At 38.1% G+C, this 19,842-nt stretch overlaps 1 protein-coding gene across 1 annotated transcript; it reads left to right on the top strand.

Annotated features, from left to right (window-relative positions):
- The first annotated feature begins 7,598 nt into the window (after positions 1 to 7,598).
- On the top strand, positions 7,599 to 17,792 carry mov10l1 (Mov10 like RNA helicase 1). The gene is made up of 27 exons (XM_086299207.1): positions 7,599 to 7,701; positions 8,061 to 8,192; positions 8,323 to 8,510; positions 8,650 to 8,809; positions 8,996 to 9,108; positions 9,258 to 9,445; positions 9,781 to 9,921; positions 10,474 to 10,764; positions 10,987 to 11,184; positions 11,322 to 11,436; positions 11,710 to 11,887; positions 11,977 to 12,047; positions 12,130 to 12,221; positions 12,368 to 12,423; positions 12,822 to 12,898; positions 12,999 to 13,071; positions 13,165 to 13,346; positions 13,974 to 14,120; positions 14,223 to 14,344; positions 14,430 to 14,529; positions 14,870 to 15,016; positions 15,227 to 15,400; positions 15,520 to 15,669; positions 15,842 to 15,949; positions 17,060 to 17,200; positions 17,307 to 17,398; positions 17,564 to 17,792. The coding sequence occupies exons 2-27, from the start codon at positions 8,099 to 8,101 to the stop codon at positions 17,589 to 17,591; spliced, it is 3,426 nt and encodes a 1,141-aa protein (XP_086155333.1). The 5' UTR covers positions 7,599 to 7,701; positions 8,061 to 8,098; the 3' UTR covers positions 17,592 to 17,792.
- The last annotated feature ends 2,050 nt before the right edge of the window (positions 17,793 to 19,842 follow it).

Below are 19,842 nucleotides of genomic sequence, written 5' to 3'. Positions count from 1 at the left end.
CACACTGAAAACACTGGAATGATAAACTTATTTGAACATTACCTAATAAGACTGATTCAGGACAGACAGTTAGTTATTTTAAACCTTTCTAGCAGTCCTTCACAAACAGGGAACAGTCTGTCTATTCTCTCCATCTGTCAGCTGCTGCTGGCTCTTCCTCCTCCTCTTCCTCACACACTGCTGAGTTTGTCCTGGTGGATCATCAGGGGTGCAAAACCTCACAGATGATGTGCAGCAGTGGGTCCCTCAGTCTGTCCTCACTCTGGACACTTGCAGTTTTGATTTTGATTTTTTTTTATTTATTGATTAGCATTCAAATATCTCAGTGAAAACAGAACAAAAATCTACCACAAAGCAAGAAAGCATGAGACAAGGCTAATCAAAAGGTATTGGCTGAAGCATTTGCTTATTACGCCAACCCTTTTAACAAAATATCTTTTTGCATGCAGCTCCTGTACACAGGGCTCGAAGCAAATAATAAAACAAAGCAAAAACAAAAACAAACAAACAAACAAACAAGAAAAAAAAAACAACTTTCCACCTTAGATAAGTAACTACATCAAAGCAAAAGAATCAAGAGGGTTTTTTTTTTTTTTTTGCTCTTTTCATTCTTGATTTATATATTTTTCTAATACTCTATTTTAAAACATATTTTTAAACAAGGAAAATGAACTACACCTTTTTAAAATCACTGTCATAACTATTCCACAGGTTAACTCCTCTAACAGAAACACATCTCTGCTTTATATTTGTCCTTATCTTGTTTTTTTTTAAAGAAATCTGTTCCCCTTAAGTCATATTGACTCTCTCTGACTTTGAACAGCTTCTGAGTACTGGGGCAAAGCAAGTTATTTTGTGCTTTATACATTATCTGTGCCATTTTATATTCAACTAAATCATAAAATTTCAGGGTATTCAGATTAATAAACAAAATGTTAGTTGGTTCTATATAGTTTGATTGGTTTATAATTCTTATAGCTCTTTTTTGTAACTTGAAAATAGGAAGAGTGTTCGTTTTATATGCATTACCCCATATCTCCAGACAGTAAGTCATATATGGAAGAAACAGAGTACAATAAAGTGTGTATAATGATTTTTTGTTCAGGACATGCTTTGTTTTATAGAGAATAGCAATGGTTTTTGACATTTTTGTTTTCACATGGTTTATATGAGACTTCCAACTCAGCTTATCATCAATTATCACTCCAAGAAATTTATTTTCGTACACTCTTTCAATTTCAATTCCATTAACCCTTATTTTAGATACAGTTTTCATTTGTCTAGTGCCAAAAATAATCAATTTTGTTTTCTTTATATTTAATGATAACTTATTTACATCAAACCAGTTTTTTAATATATTTAACTCCTTTTCCGCTGTAGTCAGAAGCTGTTCTAGGTTTTTAACCTGAGCAGTACAGATTGGTATCATCAGCAAACAATACACATTTTAACAGTTTGGAAATGCTACATATGTCATTTATATATAATATAAATAATTTAGGGCCCAGCACAGAGCCCTGAGGAACACCACAAGTTACCTTCAACTGCTTAGATTTTACATTATTGAATTCGACATATTGATATCTTTCATCCAGGTAACTTTTCATCCACTTGTATGCTATCCCTCTTATGCCATATCTCTCTAGTTTATTCATTAATATAGAATGATCAATTGTATCAAATGCCTTTTTTAAGTCTATAAAAACACCAACAGTATATTCCTTATTATCTATAGCATTCGATATCCCTTCAACAAGTTCCATCACTGCCATCGAAGTGGACCTTTTCACTCTAAAGCCATATTGGTTATCACTTAGGAGATTATGCTTCTCAATATATTTATCAAGTCTATTAACAAATAACTTTTCTATAAAATTTTTGAGAACTGTGGGAGTAGTGATATTGGCCTATAATTGGTAAACTGACATCTCTCTCCGTTTTTATGGATTGGAATAACTTTTGCTATTTTCATTTGTGAGGGAAACACACCAGTTTGAAAGGACAGATTACAAATGTATGCGAAAGGTTGCACTATATATTCTATAATACTTTTAACTAATATCATGTCAATACCAAAACAGTCAGTGGACTTTTTATTTTTAAATGTCTTCACAATGTTAATTATTTCTCTATGAGTTATAGCACCAATAAACATGGAGGACACATTCTGAGTAATATGTTTATTCAGGTCGTTATTATTTCTTGACTCTGGAATTTCTTTTGCTAAATTAAAGCCAACATTTACAAAGAAATCATTAAATTCATTTGCAATGTCTTTAGTTTTATCAAGCACAATATCTTTATCTTTTTTAAAATAATCTGGATAATTCTTATTTTTTGAGCCCTTTTTGATTATACTGTTTAATATCCTCCACGTTTCTTGTGTGTTACTTCTACTTTGCTCCAATAATTTGTGGTAATATTCTTTCTTACTTGTTCTTATAATATTTACTAATCTATTTTTATATAACTTGTACTTTATTTCAGCATCTTTTGTCCTCTGTTTTATGAATCCCTTATATAGATTCTTTTTCTTTTTACATGCATCTTCTATCCCCTTTGTGATCCATGGCTTATTTGATCTGTGATGCTTTCTAGTGATCTTCATTAAAGGACAATGCTTTTTCATATAGTGAAATTACTGTTGATAAGAGTGCATCATATGCACTATTTGAATCTTCATTTGCAAAAACCTCATTCCAATTGTGTTCCTTTAAGTCCACCTGGAGGGCAGCAATGGCTCTTGTTGTTCTATGTCGTATCATATCAAATATTTGATTCTTTTGTTTCGTTTTAATCCCAAAATAATTTTGAAAAATTGCAAAAACAGGAAGATGATCGCTTATATCAGTTATAAGAAGTCCACCTACTATTTCATGGTCAATTTTATTTGTGAATATATTATCTATCGATGTAGCTGTATCAGTTGTTATTCTACTTGGTTTTATAATGACAGGGAAAAGGGAGTTACTATACATTGTATTGATGAAATCTGTTGTTTTCTGATGTCCATTTGGGTTTAGCAAATCTATATTAAAATCACCACAAATTATTTGCACTTTTTTATCATTTAGGTTGCTAAACATAGCAGCAAGTTTTTCATTGAATATCTCAAGGCATGAACCTGGTGTCCTATAGATGCAACTTATAATTATATTGTTAGCTTTTTCAACATAGATTTCAATAGTGACACATTCCAATACGTTATCTATGGTGCTTGACATACATTCAATCAGACTACATTTCAAAACTTTATCTACATATAAAGCAACACCGCCTCCTTTTTTATTCACCCTGTTCATTGTAAATAATTCGTATCCTTCCAGTCCCATTTCACTAACTTTCTCATTATCGAGCCATGTTTCTGATATTGCAATTATATTAAACTTTTTTAACTTACTTAAACATTCTGTAATTTTAGAACATTTTTTATACAGGCTTCTACTATTGAAATGTATGACCGACAATGCATTTGCCATTTTAATATTCATATTGAATTGGTCATCTGTATAGTACTCACAAGTATTATTGGTGTTATTGTAGAAGTGGGTATCTGGGTCAATGTTACTTTCAGGGTCATGCATGTTGTGCTCTGCATAGTTAAACGTTTTGAAGTTCGTTTTCTCAGTGTGTGTGGCAAAATAACCACCTTGACAGTCCTTCTCATAATCAAATTCCTCCTCTTCAATATCTCTGAATGGAAACCTATAATCTGTGTCCAAACTTGTCATTTATGTGTTTTTGTTGTTGTTGTTTCCATTGTTTTTGAGCCGTAAGGCCAGAAACACTTTCCATACCCATTGTTCATTATCCAATCGTCACTTTTCCAATAGATTCCATAGCAGATTCCTGATTATTTATATTGCTCTAAGTCTTTGAGTTCTCTTATCATCACAACTTCTTCGGGATTGCCATTTAGTCTTATCATTACTTTGCAGTTCCTCGTCCATGTCGCTTGTATCTTATTTTGTTTTCTCAGGCTGCGTGCCTGTCTTGCAATTTCAGCAGTCTTTTTTGTTAAATGTTCATTTAAATACACACCAGTCCCTTTTAGCTTCTTACCCTGTTTCAGTAACTCAATCTTTGTTTTGCGACTCACAAACCGAAGAATGATTGATGGCTTTGTTTTACTGTCTTTTCTGGGGAACGTGTGGCATGCTGCAATATGATGGCTCTGAATACTTACATTCTTCGTTTGAAGGAATTTTATCACTTGCTGTTCAAGCGTTTGCAGCTCCTCTACCGGGGCATCTTCACCGTCTTTACCTCCACCAGCTGGCGTAGGTTCGGTGTTGCGTCTCCAGTCCACTTATGACTAAATCATCCATTCTTGTGTATTGTTCAAGGTCCTCGATTCGCCGTTCCAAGTCGTCTATTTTCTTGTCCTTGTCCTTTATGAGGTTTTTTAGTTGTTTTATTTCATCCATTAGGTCATGTAGCATACCTTGTTGTTTAGCCACTTTGCTCAGTTCATCAGACATGAAAGTAAGCGATTTCCTAATCTCCTCCAACTCCTCTTCAACTCCTGGGTTTGCTTTTTTAGGCGGCATTTTGAAAATGATGAGATTGGTATTTCCTTGTGATGGCCCGTTGAAGTCACTGTTGATTTACTTGTTGGTGCCTTGCTAGAGGAGCCTGGGCCCAGTGGCTGCTGGAGGATCCTGGGCCTGGTGGAGCAGGAGGATCCTGGGCCTAGTGGCTGCTGGAAGAGCCTGGGCCCGGTGGCTGCTGGAAGAGCCTGGGCCCGGTGGCTGCTGGAAGAGCCTGGGCCCGGTGGCTGCTGGAGGATCCTGGGCCTAGTGGCTGCTGGAGGATCCTGGGCCTAGTGGCTGCTGGAGGATCCTGGGCCCAGTGGCTGCTGGAGGATCCTGGGCCTGGTGGAGCAGGAGGGTCCTTCTGGTCACTCTTGGCTCCCAAAAAACCCCCAAAATAGCAGCAGCCAAATGCCAACCTGAGAGATACAAGACACCCAGCAGGATCTTCACAATCATCATGCTGCTCAGTTGTCACACATGGAAATCAAATGTGTGATAAGCTGCAGGATTCAAACACAAGTGTAACTTATAAATACATGTTCATACTTTTATTCCACAATCAGAGAGAAAGAAACAGAGAGAGAGTGCAGGACAGACAGACAGGTGACAGTCTCAGGTGTATACACTGCTACAAAACAGGAGGATTTAGTGTTTGTGTTATTACGAGTGCTAAACAAGAAGAGTTCCCAGATGGTACAGTGGACACATGTGTGACTCCTGTGATTAAAGCATCTTTCTTTCAGCTTAACGAGTGAACCGTCAGCTCGTTCAAACACACGTTAAAGTCCGTTTGGCTGGACACCACCGAACAGAGGCAGCAATATAACATAGCTAACATTAACAGTGCAGTGGATCCTGCTTGTGCCGTGATATTCAGGACTGCAAACCGAGCAGCATCACTGACTTTCAGCTTTTTGTGTTTGTGGATATATGACTGACTTTAATTATCCACAAAATCATTACATTCTCTGTAAGATTAAGGTCGACTATTGTATTATTATATTTTAAAGGCTTTGAAAGCAAGTAAAAGCTGAACGTACAAACATCGCTAATGGCAAATAAGTTTGCCGACATGTGGCCAACAGTAATGTTTTAATGTTCCTCATTATTAAACATTTGCACATAAATAAGTGACATAATATTTAGTACTTACTTTTCACAGTTTACTCTTCGGCCGCTCCGCTTCTGCCATCTGCGGCAAAATTATCCACACCGACTGCCGCGCTATGAATTGTGGGATATGTTGGGCCACGAAGTCTACACTGCCACAGCCTTAAATTCAGGGAAATGAAGGACACATTTGAGGGCCGCATTTCGAGCAGCCTTTGAATTGGGACAGCCTTCGGCGCGCCACTGTGACGTAATCGGCCTTAAAATGCGGCCTTTAAGGCTGTAGACCCTTTTTAATCATTGGCTACAGCGAGACCTGTCATTGAAGGGTAGAGTTCTGCTATCGAAGGCTGAAGGTATCTCCCGTCTAACCTATGCTGCCCAGTCACTACATGTTGATAATACAACCTGTAAGTCAATTAACAAATTATTATACAATTTTTTATGGAAAAATAAAACTCACTACTTACGTAAATCAGTAGCTTTAAATTCATATGATAAAGGAGGCATAAATTTTATTGATTTCGGTGCTCTTAACAACACCTTTAAAATAAACTGGATTAAAAAGTATTTAAGAAATCCCACTTCTATCTGGAACTTTATCTCACATCATGTGTTCTCTAATTTAGGCGGCCTTAACTTCCTACTGCTCTGCAATTACAGTATTCCAAAAATACCACTGAAACTTTCTCACTTTCATCAACAAATTCTTTTGGCATGGGCGCTGATTTACAAACACAATTTCTCTCCACAAAACTGTTTTATTTGGAATAACTGCAATATTAATTATAAAAATAAAACCCTTTTTTTAAATAACTGGTTTAATAATGGAATAATCTTGGTTAGTCAGTTATTTAGAGAAGATGGACTCTTTTATAATTACTCTGAGTTCCTCAGGAGATACAATGTACCGATAACGCCTAAAGAATTCTCAATAGTGTTCGATGCCATCCCATCTGGTCTGTCCATGTTACACAGATGCTCCCACAGTGCTCCACTACAGGTCACTCCCCCGGATGTGTTACATTCTTCTCTTGGCAATGTTTGCTTTTCCTCTCATAAGTCTATAAATACCAAAATAAGATCTCTCTTTCAGGATGCAATGGTCTCTGTTCCATCAGCCATATTTTATTGGGCCAATTTTGTAACAGATATTGAATGGAAAAAAGTTTGGACTTTACCACAAAGGTTTTTCTTGACAAACAAAATTAAAGAGATTTCTTTTAAGTTGATTCATAAGTTTTACCCTACCAAACAATATTTGTCCAAATGTATGGCTGAAATAAATGTAAATTGTACCTTCTGTCAAGAGCAACCTGAAACAGTTTCTCATCTGTTTTGGTCATGTAAATTTACGTGTAAATTCTGGAAGGATTTCCACAAGTTTATTACTGACTTTGTTCTCCCTAATCTTCAACTGTACTATAAGGATGTTATCTTTGGCTATTATAATTTTAAAGACAAGGACAATGATGCTTTCTTTTTTATAAATTTGGTTTTATTTTTGGCAAAATTTCATATACACAAAAACAAAGTCCTCGGCAGAAAGCCTGAACTTCTTGTATTAAAAATGGAACTTGCACAATATATAAGGACAATCTCCTCATCAAAAAACACTAAGGCTCTCAAGACTGTTAACATCTATAACCGATTGAAACTGCTAACTTGATTTTGGCTCTTGCAAACTTTTGTTTATTTATGTTCCCCTTGATTTATTTTATTTTTTGTACTCACTTTTGTCTTACTGTCTTTGTCACTCTTTCTGTTCCTCATTGTACTACCACAATGTTATCTTTTATGTGATCCCTGTTTTACTTGACTGTATGTCTATAATGTGATAAATAAAGTTTAAAAAAAAAAAAAGCGTGCAGACCCGGCAGTCTTTCCTTCTCTTCTCACTCCTCCTATCACCTGCTTACTGTGTACTTTACAGCGCCCCCGTTTGGTTAAATCTACCCTCTCTCTCCTAGCGCCGCCCTTCTTAAAACTAGCCGTGACCGAGCGTCCCTGCGTACCTCCAAAGTGTCACGGATCTTCAGGGTGGAAGAGCCAACAGGTCTCGAATCAGACATTTGAAAATTAGTTTAATGTCACTAACTAATTTATTATTAACATATTCTCACTACCTTTATTTGTTTAATAATGTTTTCAATTATTTTCTATTTGCGGGCTTTTAAAGTGAGGTAGCTTTTAGCTAACTTTTCCTGCGACGTGTGAACTTGTTAACTTTCCTGCCCCAGCTAATTAGCAGACATTGATAACTTATTCAACTTTATGACTTCACTCAGTTGTGTGTTCGATTAATAGTCTGTTAGCGAGTTAAGTGTAACAACGGCAAACGTACAGCCTGCTCTTAGGTGGATTAAGCTGCCACTGGGCGATTAAGAGCAGATCTCCTGTGTCCTGTTTTCTTAGTGCGGGTAGCTAGCTGCGTGAGCTAGCATTTTGCAGATATGCTTACTGCGGTGCGTTGTGTGCTGTCCAAGCTGGTTTCTCCACTGTGGAGGACAGTCGAAGTGGAAGGAGACATTTTCTCCCATGAATCAGGTAAATGCAATATTACTTCAAACCACGTCAAGGTAAAAATTTGGTCAGCTTAATTGTGTGTATTGCTGATAGCAGAATACTAACACATTAGATTAGTCAAGTTTGGTTTGCATTTTTTTTTCTTGACCAGGTAGGGAAGACATTCGCCACCTGAGGGGCCAGGTGATAACCCAGCTGTGTCTTGACTATGGCATGATCGACGATGCCATCTACTTCACTAGTGGTGAGGTCTTGGGTGGCGTGCCACTGAAAGAAGGAGACCTGGTCAACTGTATAGCAGTAAGAGATGGTTCCGAAGGGGGATGGAAAGCTTTAAGGGTGAGGAGCCTGTGCTTCATGTGATCAACAGCTTAAATTTCTGTTTATTCGTAGTGTGAAGTTGTTTCTATTGAGAACTTGTTTGTTGTTCCCTCCAATAAGGCATTCACAGTGAGCTTTGTTGAACCATGTCCTTTAGGTGGAGAAGAGTGCAGACGCTTGGGAGGATGGAGGAAAAACCTCCTTAGAAGCTGACATTATGCAGCTGCGGCCTCTTGTTGGCATGGTCACATCATTTGATGGAGATGGTGGCTACATAAATCAAACCACATACTTCCCATGCCACAGTCTTTGGGAAGGTACCTCCCACTTCACGTTACATGCTAAAAGCTTCTTCCACCCGTGATGCTTTGCTACACCCATTCTTGGTCATTCAGCCCCAGCCAGTATTTTGGACTGATTTAACCAAGCATGATCATTAAAGCATGATCTTTAAAGACCATGCTTTCAATCTGCTGAAGGTTTACGTTTCTGTCTTCTCGCAGGTTACGAGCCAATGAAAGGAGACTGGGTCCAAGCAAAATATTTTATCAATCCTAACCAGTGGACTACCAAGGCTCATTCTGTGGTCCCTTTACGCTATTGCCGCCTAGACCAAGTAATCGTATCATTGTTTTTTAAAATGCAATACATGCTTATTTTATTGGAGTCCATTTAGTTGTACTTTACTTTTCTGCTCAATTATTTGCAATGGTAAAACTTTGTAAAACCCCCCCCCCATTTGTCATTTTCACCTCCTTTCTGTAGGTGCGTGTGACCAGTATCTATGGTCGTAGTGGAGTGGTGGATGACAGTGTTTTCTTCAACTTGGACTCTCTCCTGCTCCCTGCCCATTACGAGCCTTTAGTAGGAGATTTGGTTAAGCTGATAATGGTGGAGAGCAGTCAGTCACTCTATAGCTGGAGGGCTCTTTGCATGGCACCCTTCTCTCAGAGGTATCAGCTACAGTTTTTAAGCTTGAAGTGATGACTGTATATTTTGTGGGTTTGCTTTTTACAGTTTCTGCTTGAAAAATAACTTCATTGAGCAATCATCAGCTAGCGATCCGGCGGTGTTATTCCCATTACCCGCCGGGCAGCGTCCGGGAAACCAAAGTCTTTGGGTTCCGGGGGGAGTATGGTTGCAAAGCTGATTGACGGAAGGGTACCACCAGGAGTGGCGCCTGCGGCTTAATTTGACTGAACACGGGAAAGCTCGCCCGGAGACGGAAAGGATTGACAGATTGATAGATAGTTAATCATAATGAGTGTATTTTTTATTCTTATTGCAGTGCAAATCTTTCTGCTACACCTCTCAGAGAGGCTGAGCTGAAGAGCATCTTAGAAGATAAAGGAGGGCTGAATGTAACAGACTACGGACAGTTTGGGGAACTGATGACTGGGGAGACGCGAGAGCTGGTGCTCTGGATACAGTAAGTTAATCAGGGAAGAAATAAAATCTTAACATTGTGAATGTAAATAAGAGCACTCAAAATGAAATCTCTTTAAAATTTATGTACATCTTATTAAAAGCACTGATTTAATTCTGCTTTTGTACCTGTCAAAAGTGAAAGTGCAGCTACTTTGCTCTTTTGTTTGATAAATGTCATTGAGAGTAAAAACATTGTAATACTTTTTCCACGTGTTCATATGAGCATAAATTAAATGAAACTAATTTTCCAGAGGCAACCTAAATGGGAACCACAGCAGACAGAGCAAGCATGTTGGCACTATTTATAAGGGCACATAACTTGAAAACAAAACAAATGATGTAGTCTCTTGGAGATAGAGGTCAGCATTGATCAGCACAAAATGCTCCCTGTGCACATCCTTTTAGAAGGGGAAATGAGTGCTTAATCACAGCAAATTGTGCTACTGCATCACAAACTTTCAGAGAACTGTGGACTATATATTATTGAGAAAATGCGATTTTAATTAGTATTCAGTAGGATTGCGTTTTAGTGTCTTCATCTTTCTCTTAACAGAAATAAAGGTTCAGAGACCCACAAGTTTACACACTGCGACTTTGCTGGCTGGGACTCAGAAGAACAGTTCACTCTGGTTAGTGTTAAAGGATTGACGTCACTGAGGCAAAAAGGGCAGCAGCTGCAAGAAAACCCTGTCAAGTCTTCAGAAATCCAAGTAAAAGATGGAGACAAAGATAATGGCGATGCGCAGAAGGAGGCGGTCCATTCCCCTGGTCTAAGAAGACAGGAAAGCGAGTTGGATATTTTACCTGGAGAGAGACTGCCAGTTGTTGTAGCCTGCGAGGCAAAGTAAGTTTTGTTTTTATTCCTCATATCAAAACAATGATAAAAATAATACAATCACTAATATGGGTAATGTATGAGAAAGAAGAACTTTGCTTAATCTCACTTTGGATTTACTGGTTAACAATTTATTAGAGTTTCACCGTTGGAGGTGTCGTGTGTCTCTATTGGGCCTTTGTTGTTATGATTTTTATGTACAGTTGAATTTTGTTTGGGAAATTTCTCAAGGAGCCTGGGAACTTGTGCTGAGCTGCTACTGCTGCACTTCTCTTCTTTCACCATCGGGAGGCGCCTGGAGGTCACCGTGCGCAGTGAATGTGAAGATGTGCTTCAGCCCTCTGTGCCCTACGCTCCTACTGATAGTCGCCCAGTGGCAGCGAAATCTTCTCACGTGATCACAGTAGCTGCTCCGAAAATAACACCAAGGTATCGAAAGAGCTGATTCCAATGATTCTGATCATGTGGGGGATTATTGGTGGGCATAATTATTTTTCCCCCCCTAAATTAAGTTTCACAACAAACCCTTGCTACTTGCTGTGTAAGGCTGACTGTCACTCTTCTAGGCTTGCTAATCGACGGTTGCCACAATTTCTACCCAACTACCCTGTGCCTCAAGCTCTAAGAGACTGTGTGGAAGCCCAGAGTGATGTCCTGGTTGTTGAGCCTTGCCTTGGAGAGGTGAGCTTGCCTGTGGTCAAGTTAATCTGGTCCTGAAAAATAATGACAAAAAACATTAGATTTTTACATGATTCCGAGGTGTTGTTTATGGTTGGCTGACAATAATTTCACTTTCTGAATCAGTAAAATAACAAACTGTGGATCTTGAGTAAGTATGTAATGTGATGTAAAATGTTAGGAACTGCCTCAGGTGGCTGGTGTCTTGTGCCCTATTGAAAATAGAAAATCAGAATTTGCATGAAGTGAAACAGTAAGTTTTTGCATTTTGCTCAGGTGCTGTCCCCGTCAAACATGCAGTTGCGTTTCTCAGTCCTTCTGTGGCTGGAAGAGTTGAATGCAGAAAGGGAACTGAGAGAATTCTCTATCAGCGGAGCGCTTCTCAGGAAAGGGGCTGTCTACCTGCACCTCGAGGTCCCGGGTTTGGCCGAAGGCAGACCTAATCTCTATATAGGTAAGGTGGCCTTAAGCGCCTTTCATCATTATTGTTGCTTTATTGTTACTGTTCAACAAAAGAAGAAGGTTGACAAGCTTCCTTTTCAGGGGACAGAATAATACTAAAGAAGCCACAAAGTGATGGCGTGGTAATGGAGTACATTAGCTACGTCACAGAGGTATGGAGATATTTCTTATTGTAAAGCATATTTTCAAAAAATACTTAATTTTATGTTAGTCTAATGCTCAGTTGTTACACAGATCAATGATGAGGATGTGAGTTTGCGAGTGAACTCAGACTTTCAGCGCAGCTACCTCGGAGAGCCACTAGATGTTGAGTTCTCTTACAACAGGTGAGAAAATGAGTAGAATCCTAATATCATAATTAATTTATTACTTCACATTTCAAATTTGTCTTTCACCTGAAAACAGTTTCATAGTTGCTGTGCCTCAGGGTTTTTTGTTTACCTTTTAATGTTTTTGATGTTTGTTTATTCAGATTGACGATGAGGCGGTGTCACAGTGCACTTGAACAGACAAAACACTTCGGGGAAAGTAAGTTCAATCTAAATTACTGTGAGTCTACATTCCAGACTCATTTTCTTTTAAATAATTTTATATAAAAATATATTTTGATGTAATGAAATTATATTTTGTGTAATATGTATCGAAAAACAGAAAAAGGCTAAACAGAGGGAAAACAAGAGTAACTGCTTGAAAACTCATCTTTAGTATGACACACATTGTCAGGGCCACAAAAGTGGCACTAGAGGGTGCTGTTTGACTTGTCTTGACACAGGATGTACTGCAGCGACAGCTTGTTCAGATGCCTTCAAACATTTTGTAAAAAGAAACACAAAGCTTGTTTTATTTCTCCATAGCTACATATTGATTACAGAATACCCAAGCATTTATGACTAACTTTAAAAGCAGTTTTTAAAATTGTCGGGCAGTTCTCTTCCCCTCCAGAGTGACACCCCGGACCCCTCAGTGGACTGGAAAATGGATGGATAAACTAGATGACAAAACGGTAGGGCACAATATGGGGGGGTGACAGTAAGACATTACTTGATTAAATTTAAAGCTTTTAATCAAATGTAAATATGTTTAAAAAAACCCAAAAAAAACAGGCACCAGCCACTGAAAATGGAAAAGTGTCAGGCATTACCATTGACATGAAGTCAAAAGGCACACAGACTAAAGGTACAGATATTTTCAGTATCATATTGATTTTGTCTGTGTTTTGACTGATAACGTCACCAGCATCATCATTAACAAATGTGTAATTGTATCTAGATTGTGCACCAACATCTAAACCCATCCCTACCGAAGGGAACTTCTTTAACCCAGACCTGAACCCCCCTCAGAAGGAGGCAGTGAAGAGGATCCTAGCAGGGGAGTGCCGGCCCCTTCCGTATGTGCTCTTTGGACCTCCAGGCACTGGAAAGACGATCACCATTATAGAGGCCATACTCCAGGTGCACATACTCAATGCAATATAGTCACATGAATACATAGAAAAATATAATTTTGTAAGTGCCACTCTTATTCACACTGTGGCTGTACTCATTTTTACGTTTTGTCCATTGGTATTTAGGTTTAAGTCTGGATTGTCAATAGATAGAATTGTTGTTACCCTGCCTGGTGGGTGAGCAGGCAGCGTTGACACCCAAGTTTGTGAGTTCGATAACTCAATAAATTGACATAGCAGTTTCAAATTGATACCATAGGTGTATCTACTAAAAATCTTGATGAATTTGAATGTCAGTGACCATGGCCTCAAGGTTGGAGGTCAGAGGTCACGTTTTCTAAAAAAATCTTGTGAATGCAGTAACATGTGAGAACAAGGCAACGTAGGTTTTTTTTCTTTTTTTCTTTTTTTTCTTATTTAAATTTGTACCCTAGGTGCATCTACTAGGAGGCTGAGGGGTACCACTGGCCGCTGCTGCCGCCAGTATTTATTTATTTATTTTAATTAATTAATTAATTTTTATGACAAAGTGAATAAAAATCCTTAGCACTCAGTCTTTTTTAGACTCTCATTTGCAAATGATGGCTGTTTGATTCCCATTGCTTGTATGAGGTTTAATCTTTTCCACATCCAGGTTTACTACTTTATGCCCAGTAGTCGGGTACTTGTATGTACCCCCTCCAACAGTGCTGCTGACCTCATCTGCATCCGCCTGCATAACAGTGGCTTCCTGCATGCTGCGAGTATGGCCCGTGTTAATGCGTCCTGTAGACAGAATGAGGTATTTAATATTATTTAATATAGTATTTAGGCTAATGTGTTTGACTATTTCAGATTTAGATTTTTATTTCTTTATTTTTTTTCTCTCCACTCCTCCCCGTAGTCTATCCCAGAAGTGCTGAGAGTGTACTCCAGGGCAGGAGAGGACATTCGTCAAGCTGCTTTCCACAGGATTGTGGTCAGCACCTGCTCCAGTGCTGGCATGTTCCATAATATAGGCCTACCGTAAGACATGGGTTATAGTAGAGAGAAGTTAATCAGTTTTTCTCCCACTTTAGTCCTTGTTTACTAACCCTTTAATAATCTTCAGAGTTGGACACTTTACTCATCTGTTTCTGGATGAAGCCGGTCAAGCCACTGAGCCAGAGTCCCTGATCCCGATGAGCGTTGTGTCAGAGAGAGATGGACAGGTTAGCACAAATACACATGTACTGATTTCATTAAGACCTTAGTGGGTTTTTACATATGAGCTCTGGGAGAATCGGGTTCAGATGTTGTCTGTTTCACATATGTAGCCCCGCGAGCGTCTTCTTACTACTGGAAATACTGTGTGGATTAAACAATGGACCTGCCTGACTTGAGTGTTGTCAGACACTAGAAAATCTCAGGGTTGGGGTGAATTTGATGACTGGTTAAACTAATTTTCCACATATTTTTGTGTACTTACTTTACTTTTTGGCCATGACTGAACTGACCTTTATTAACAATTACTCTTTTTGTTGTTGTTTTTAAAAAAAATACCTTATTTAGATTGTTTTAGCTGGAGACCCCTGTCAGTTGGGTCCGCTTGTGAAGTCTAAGATAGCCAGTGCCTTTGGCTTTGGGGTGTCTTTGTTGGAGAGGCTGATGGCCAACCCTCTGTACTCCAGACAGGACTGGGGCTACAATCCTAAGCTGGTTAGTGTTCTACATAAAGGTGTTTATGCTGTTGAGCATTTTTAAGTTGTTTTTTTTTTTTTTTGCAGAAATGCATCATATTACAATGTGTAAAGATAAAAGTTTTAAGATACAGTGCAGATCTAATGATAAATGAACTTGACTGGAATCTGTCAGTATATTTTCAGTCTACATGATAATCACAGGAGTGCTGTTTCATTACAACAACAGGTAACTAAGCTGGTCTACAACTATCGTTCTCATGAGGCCTTGCTCACACTGCCTTCAAAGCTCTTCTATCAGGGAGAACTGTGCTGTAAAGGACCCAGGCCTATTGTGGACTCCCTGTGCCAGTGGAAAAATCTGCCCAAAAAAAGCTTCCCACTTCTTTTTCATGGAGTCAGGGTAATGAAAGTGATAGGTTCCTTTACTGAGGAACGTTATATGACACTTTGTTGGGATTGCTAGCTTGCATTTTTATTTTGTTGCATGTTCTCTCCCCCCCTCCCCCTTTCTTTCTCTAGGGCACAGAAATGAGAGAAGGTAACAACCCATCATGGTTTAACCCAGTAGAAGCTGTACAGGTCATGCTATACTGCTGTCAACTGGCAAAGAAGCTCTACAATCCTGTCCATGCCTCTGACATTGGCGTTATTGCCCCCTACAAAAAACAAGTATGAGTTTACGATTCATCACTGTAATGTTTTTTTTCTTTTACTATTTTATTAGACAGAAAAAAAACCAACAATTTGCACAATTCAAACTGTTAGTCCTAATGGCTTTTCAACTTAAAACTGGCCAACTGCACTCCTGTAGACCCTAAACTCTTCTGGCTTTCCTCACCAGTGTGAGAAGATTCGTGTCCTGCTGGGGAAGGTGGGCCTGTCGGACATCAAAGTGGGCTCTGTGGAGGAGTTCCAAGGACAAGAGTTTCTGGTCATCATTTTGTCTACGGTAGGCAAAAACATGCTTTTAATTACAGGTAGAAATATTGGACTGTATTTTCCTCTAAGTAAAAGGCTAGCTGTTTGATTTTTATTTTATTTTTTAACATACATCTGTGTTATCAAATATCAAAATATGTGCAGTATTTTGATATTAATTTTGCTATCATTTTATATAAATGATAGCAAAATTATATAAACTTTGATATAATTATATATCAAATTATATCAAAGTTGAGTTTGACTTTGATATAACTATTATTATTATTATTATTTCTTCTTTGGGTTAATCCAAGTGGCAGACATGGGTGGGGGTTTTTTGTTTTTTTTAATTGTCATTTGGATGGTTGGGTTTAGATTTTGGTGTAAACAACAAAAGCATAGATCATCCTACCTTGTATTAATTGTTCAGACTGGTGGTGATGCAACAGGTTACTAGCAAGGTGCAACTAATGAAGTGGCCACTGAATGTGTATATCCTTTAACCTCAAATTACACAGGATTTAAATAGTGAATACACAAATTAAACCTGTACCATGTAAAATTTCCACTATACTGAAGCCCCTGTTTATTTATTGAGTTTTTTAAATTTATTTTTTAATGAATAAGCAGACATGCTGATTTACCATACCATACCACCTTTATTTATAAAGCACTTTAACATAAAACCAGAGTTCACGAAGTGCTGTACATGCTAAAAGCATAAGTAAAGAAAATTAAACTGAGATAAGATAAAATAAATAACTAAAAAAAAACTAAAATAAATTGAAACATGTTAAAACAAATTGAGTCAACCCCTCTAATCAATGCCAAAGGCTTCAGCGAATAAATATGTTTTAAGAAGACTTTTAAATTCAGAGAGAGAAGAGGCCTGCCTAACATGCAAGGGTAGATCATTCCACAACTTTGGAGCAGCTACAGCAAAAGCACGATCACCTTTAGATTTATACTTAGTTTTCGGTACCTTAAGGAGCTGCTGATTGGCGGACCTAAGGGAACGGGCAGGTGTATATGGTTGTAGATTTAGTTCAACCTTGTGCCCAAACGTAAACCCGTAACATTTACATATTTTATGTTCACTGTCATGGCATTTAATCCATATAATTCTTCTATAATATAGGTGCGCTCTAGTGAGTCACTACAGAGTGATGATCTAAAGAGTACGCTTGGCTTCCTGGCCAACCCAAAACGCTTCAATGTGGCCATCACTCGACCCAAAGCTCTGCTTTTAATTGTTGGAAACCCCCACATTCTCATTAGGGTGAGTGACCTCTTAACTTTTTTTTTTTTTCTCTCTCTCTCTCATCAGACTGGTTGTAATAAAATGCATTCACCCTATATGTTCTAAAATCATAATTCCTTTCCAGGACCTATGCTTCAGGGCTCTGCTTGAGTACTGCTTTATTAATGAGGCTTATCTGGGCTGCGATCCTCCTTCCTCTCTTCAAGATGTTCACACGTAAGTAAACAGGTTCATAATGGATATTCTGGACTATTGCAAGGCTACTAATCAAATATTATTTATTGTTAGTGCAGATGGTATTCTGATTTTTTTATTATTATTATTATTATTATTATTATTATTATTGTGCAAAAATGTGAACCCCATCTCATTTTCCCACAGTGTTGCAGAGGAGCAAAGGAGCACATAAAAGGGACAAAAACAGGGGGTGTACTGCAGCACAGTCAACCTGGCAATCAAATTGTGTTTATATTTGTTTTTCCTCCTTCACGTTTTCTCGGCTTGTCTCTGTGTACCTCTTAACGTAATTGCTTTAAAAAGAAAAATATCTTGTTTGCCTAAGAGCCAAATGCAGTCCCACTGGGATGAGAAATAAAGGTGATACTCATGATCAGGGCCCAAGCATTCTTGTGTCCTACCATTAAGTTGATGTGCTTGACAGTGCATAAGATGGTTCTGATTTTTGGGTGAATTACCAAGAATTGCACCTTAATGGTCCCAGTGTGTTTATCTACCCAGTCTGCACAGTAATGGTTCCACAGTTATTTGAATGGAATCGACCTTGCTTTTAAAGCAAAAAGAAAGTAATGTGGTGCCAGCTCTTTGATAATCAAGAGAAAATGGATACAACAAAACAAGGTTTTGGTATATTGAGGGCATTAACCTAAGCAGATGTCTGCGGATTTTATGGGCAAGTTGTCTGCATAAGTTGATATAACAGTGTCTACCCATAAGACCTAGAGACTGGATGTGACAATTGAGTGCTATTGAGTCTAAGTCTGCACACTCACCGTCAGCCCTACTGGAGCCCAGTGGGTGGAGTAATGGGAAAAGAAAAGACAAAAATGGGGGTTCAGTGTCTTTAAGTTAATGGGTCTATTAGGAGCAGGGAGGGGATAACGCTTATCTGAACTGTGAGAGAGCTCAGCTCAGACACAAAGTCCCTTTTCTTTTCTTCCAAAAGACACCCCCGTCTTTGATGTATGCCTCAGGTGTTTGGGTTTGTTTTTTTTTCCTCTGGTGTCCCACTTCTCCAATAATAGCTGTACCATAGAGTGAAGAATACCCATACACATTTATATTGTTTAAAATAATGTTGCTTTGTAGGTTCTTAAGTTATAGTCCGCCAGGTTTCTCACTTAGATTTTGAAGCATGATGTGTTGTGACGTTGTTTTGCTGGCACAGTTACTATTAATGAATTATTTAAGACTTTCAAATGCACAGATTAAAACCCAAGGTCTGGAAAACAAATTTTTATTATCACATAGAAAAAAGGTTACTATTTTCCCCACAAGATGCTAAAGTCAGTGTCTGAAATAAGCAGACAGTATAAACCCACACGGGGTGTTTGTGGGTTTGTTTATTTTGGTCCCAGGACAGTGTGTATACCAGCATTATGTGCTCACATGTAGCACATAATGGGGACAGTCCGTGCCAGCTGCATTCTCACTAGTTTGTGCTTATTTTATTATAGCAGGTGGTGCTTGTAAGGAGGTAAGACATACCTGTGAATTCCTCAGAGCAGACAAGTTGGTTACCAAAGGAGGAGGGGGGTTATATCACATATGGAAAGACTGCATCAGCCCAAGCCTTTCAAACAAAAAAAACTACTTGCCATAAAGTGAAATGTCTTGGCCAGCTAAATATACAGCAAAAACGCAAAAGTTAAGATTGGTTAATAATGTTGGGGGGAAAACATGAATTAACTCATTAAGCAATAAGCTGTTAAAACAAGCTAGCATGGGCTGATTTTTTTTTTTTTTTCCTTTTTTTCTTGTAATCATTAGTGAATGTGCGGTTAGAACTACTAGCTAAAATTTGTAGATAAGTAGGTAATAATCAATAAATAGTTAACTTAAAGTATTCTTGTTTTTATTGTACTTGTATAGATATGTATATATTAGATGTACTGTAAATACCATGTAGTTTTGTACCACTATTATTTTTGCACCATGACACCAAGACAAATTCCTCATGTGGGTAGAAACTTCGAAATAAACATAATTCTGAGCTAAATATGATACATTTACCTAATGAGGGACAATAAATTATATTTCTATAAGCTGTAAGCTGAAAATTTGTATTTTATGCATTTAAACAGGGAAATTCATTGAAAAACTAAAAATTCTGCGTATAAATATATATGCGTAGCTTACTCGATTTTAGGTATTTAGTGTAAGAATCACTTTAACTTAAATGAAAATGGTAACAGGTAATGATGGACTGTTTAAGTCCATATGACAGCCCTGAACTTAAAAGTTGATCGCTTGGTCGTACAGATCCTCTGCTCAATGTCTATGAAAGCCAGATGGTGCAGAATATGTAGGAAAATGGCTAAAGCTACTCTTAATTGTTGGCTTTAAGGGATAATTGTCCAAGCTAGACCGTCTACTGTATTAAGACAGAGCTGCTCAGGTATTAGGATCACTACACTATCACC

Source organism: Aulonocara sp. 'chitande type north' Nkhata Bay, linkage group LG7 (assembly GCF_057382095.1).
Source record: "Aulonocara sp. 'chitande type north' Nkhata Bay isolate Kocher_YH1m ecotype deep benthic linkage group LG7, A_spYH_male_GT1.1, whole genome shotgun sequence".
In the NCBI taxonomy this organism is placed as follows: Eukaryota; Metazoa; Chordata; class Actinopteri; order Cichliformes; family Cichlidae; genus Aulonocara; species Aulonocara sp. 'chitande type north' Nkhata Bay.
Note: the sequence above shows the minus strand (reverse complement) of the source record. Positions and strands in the feature narration are given on the sequence as shown.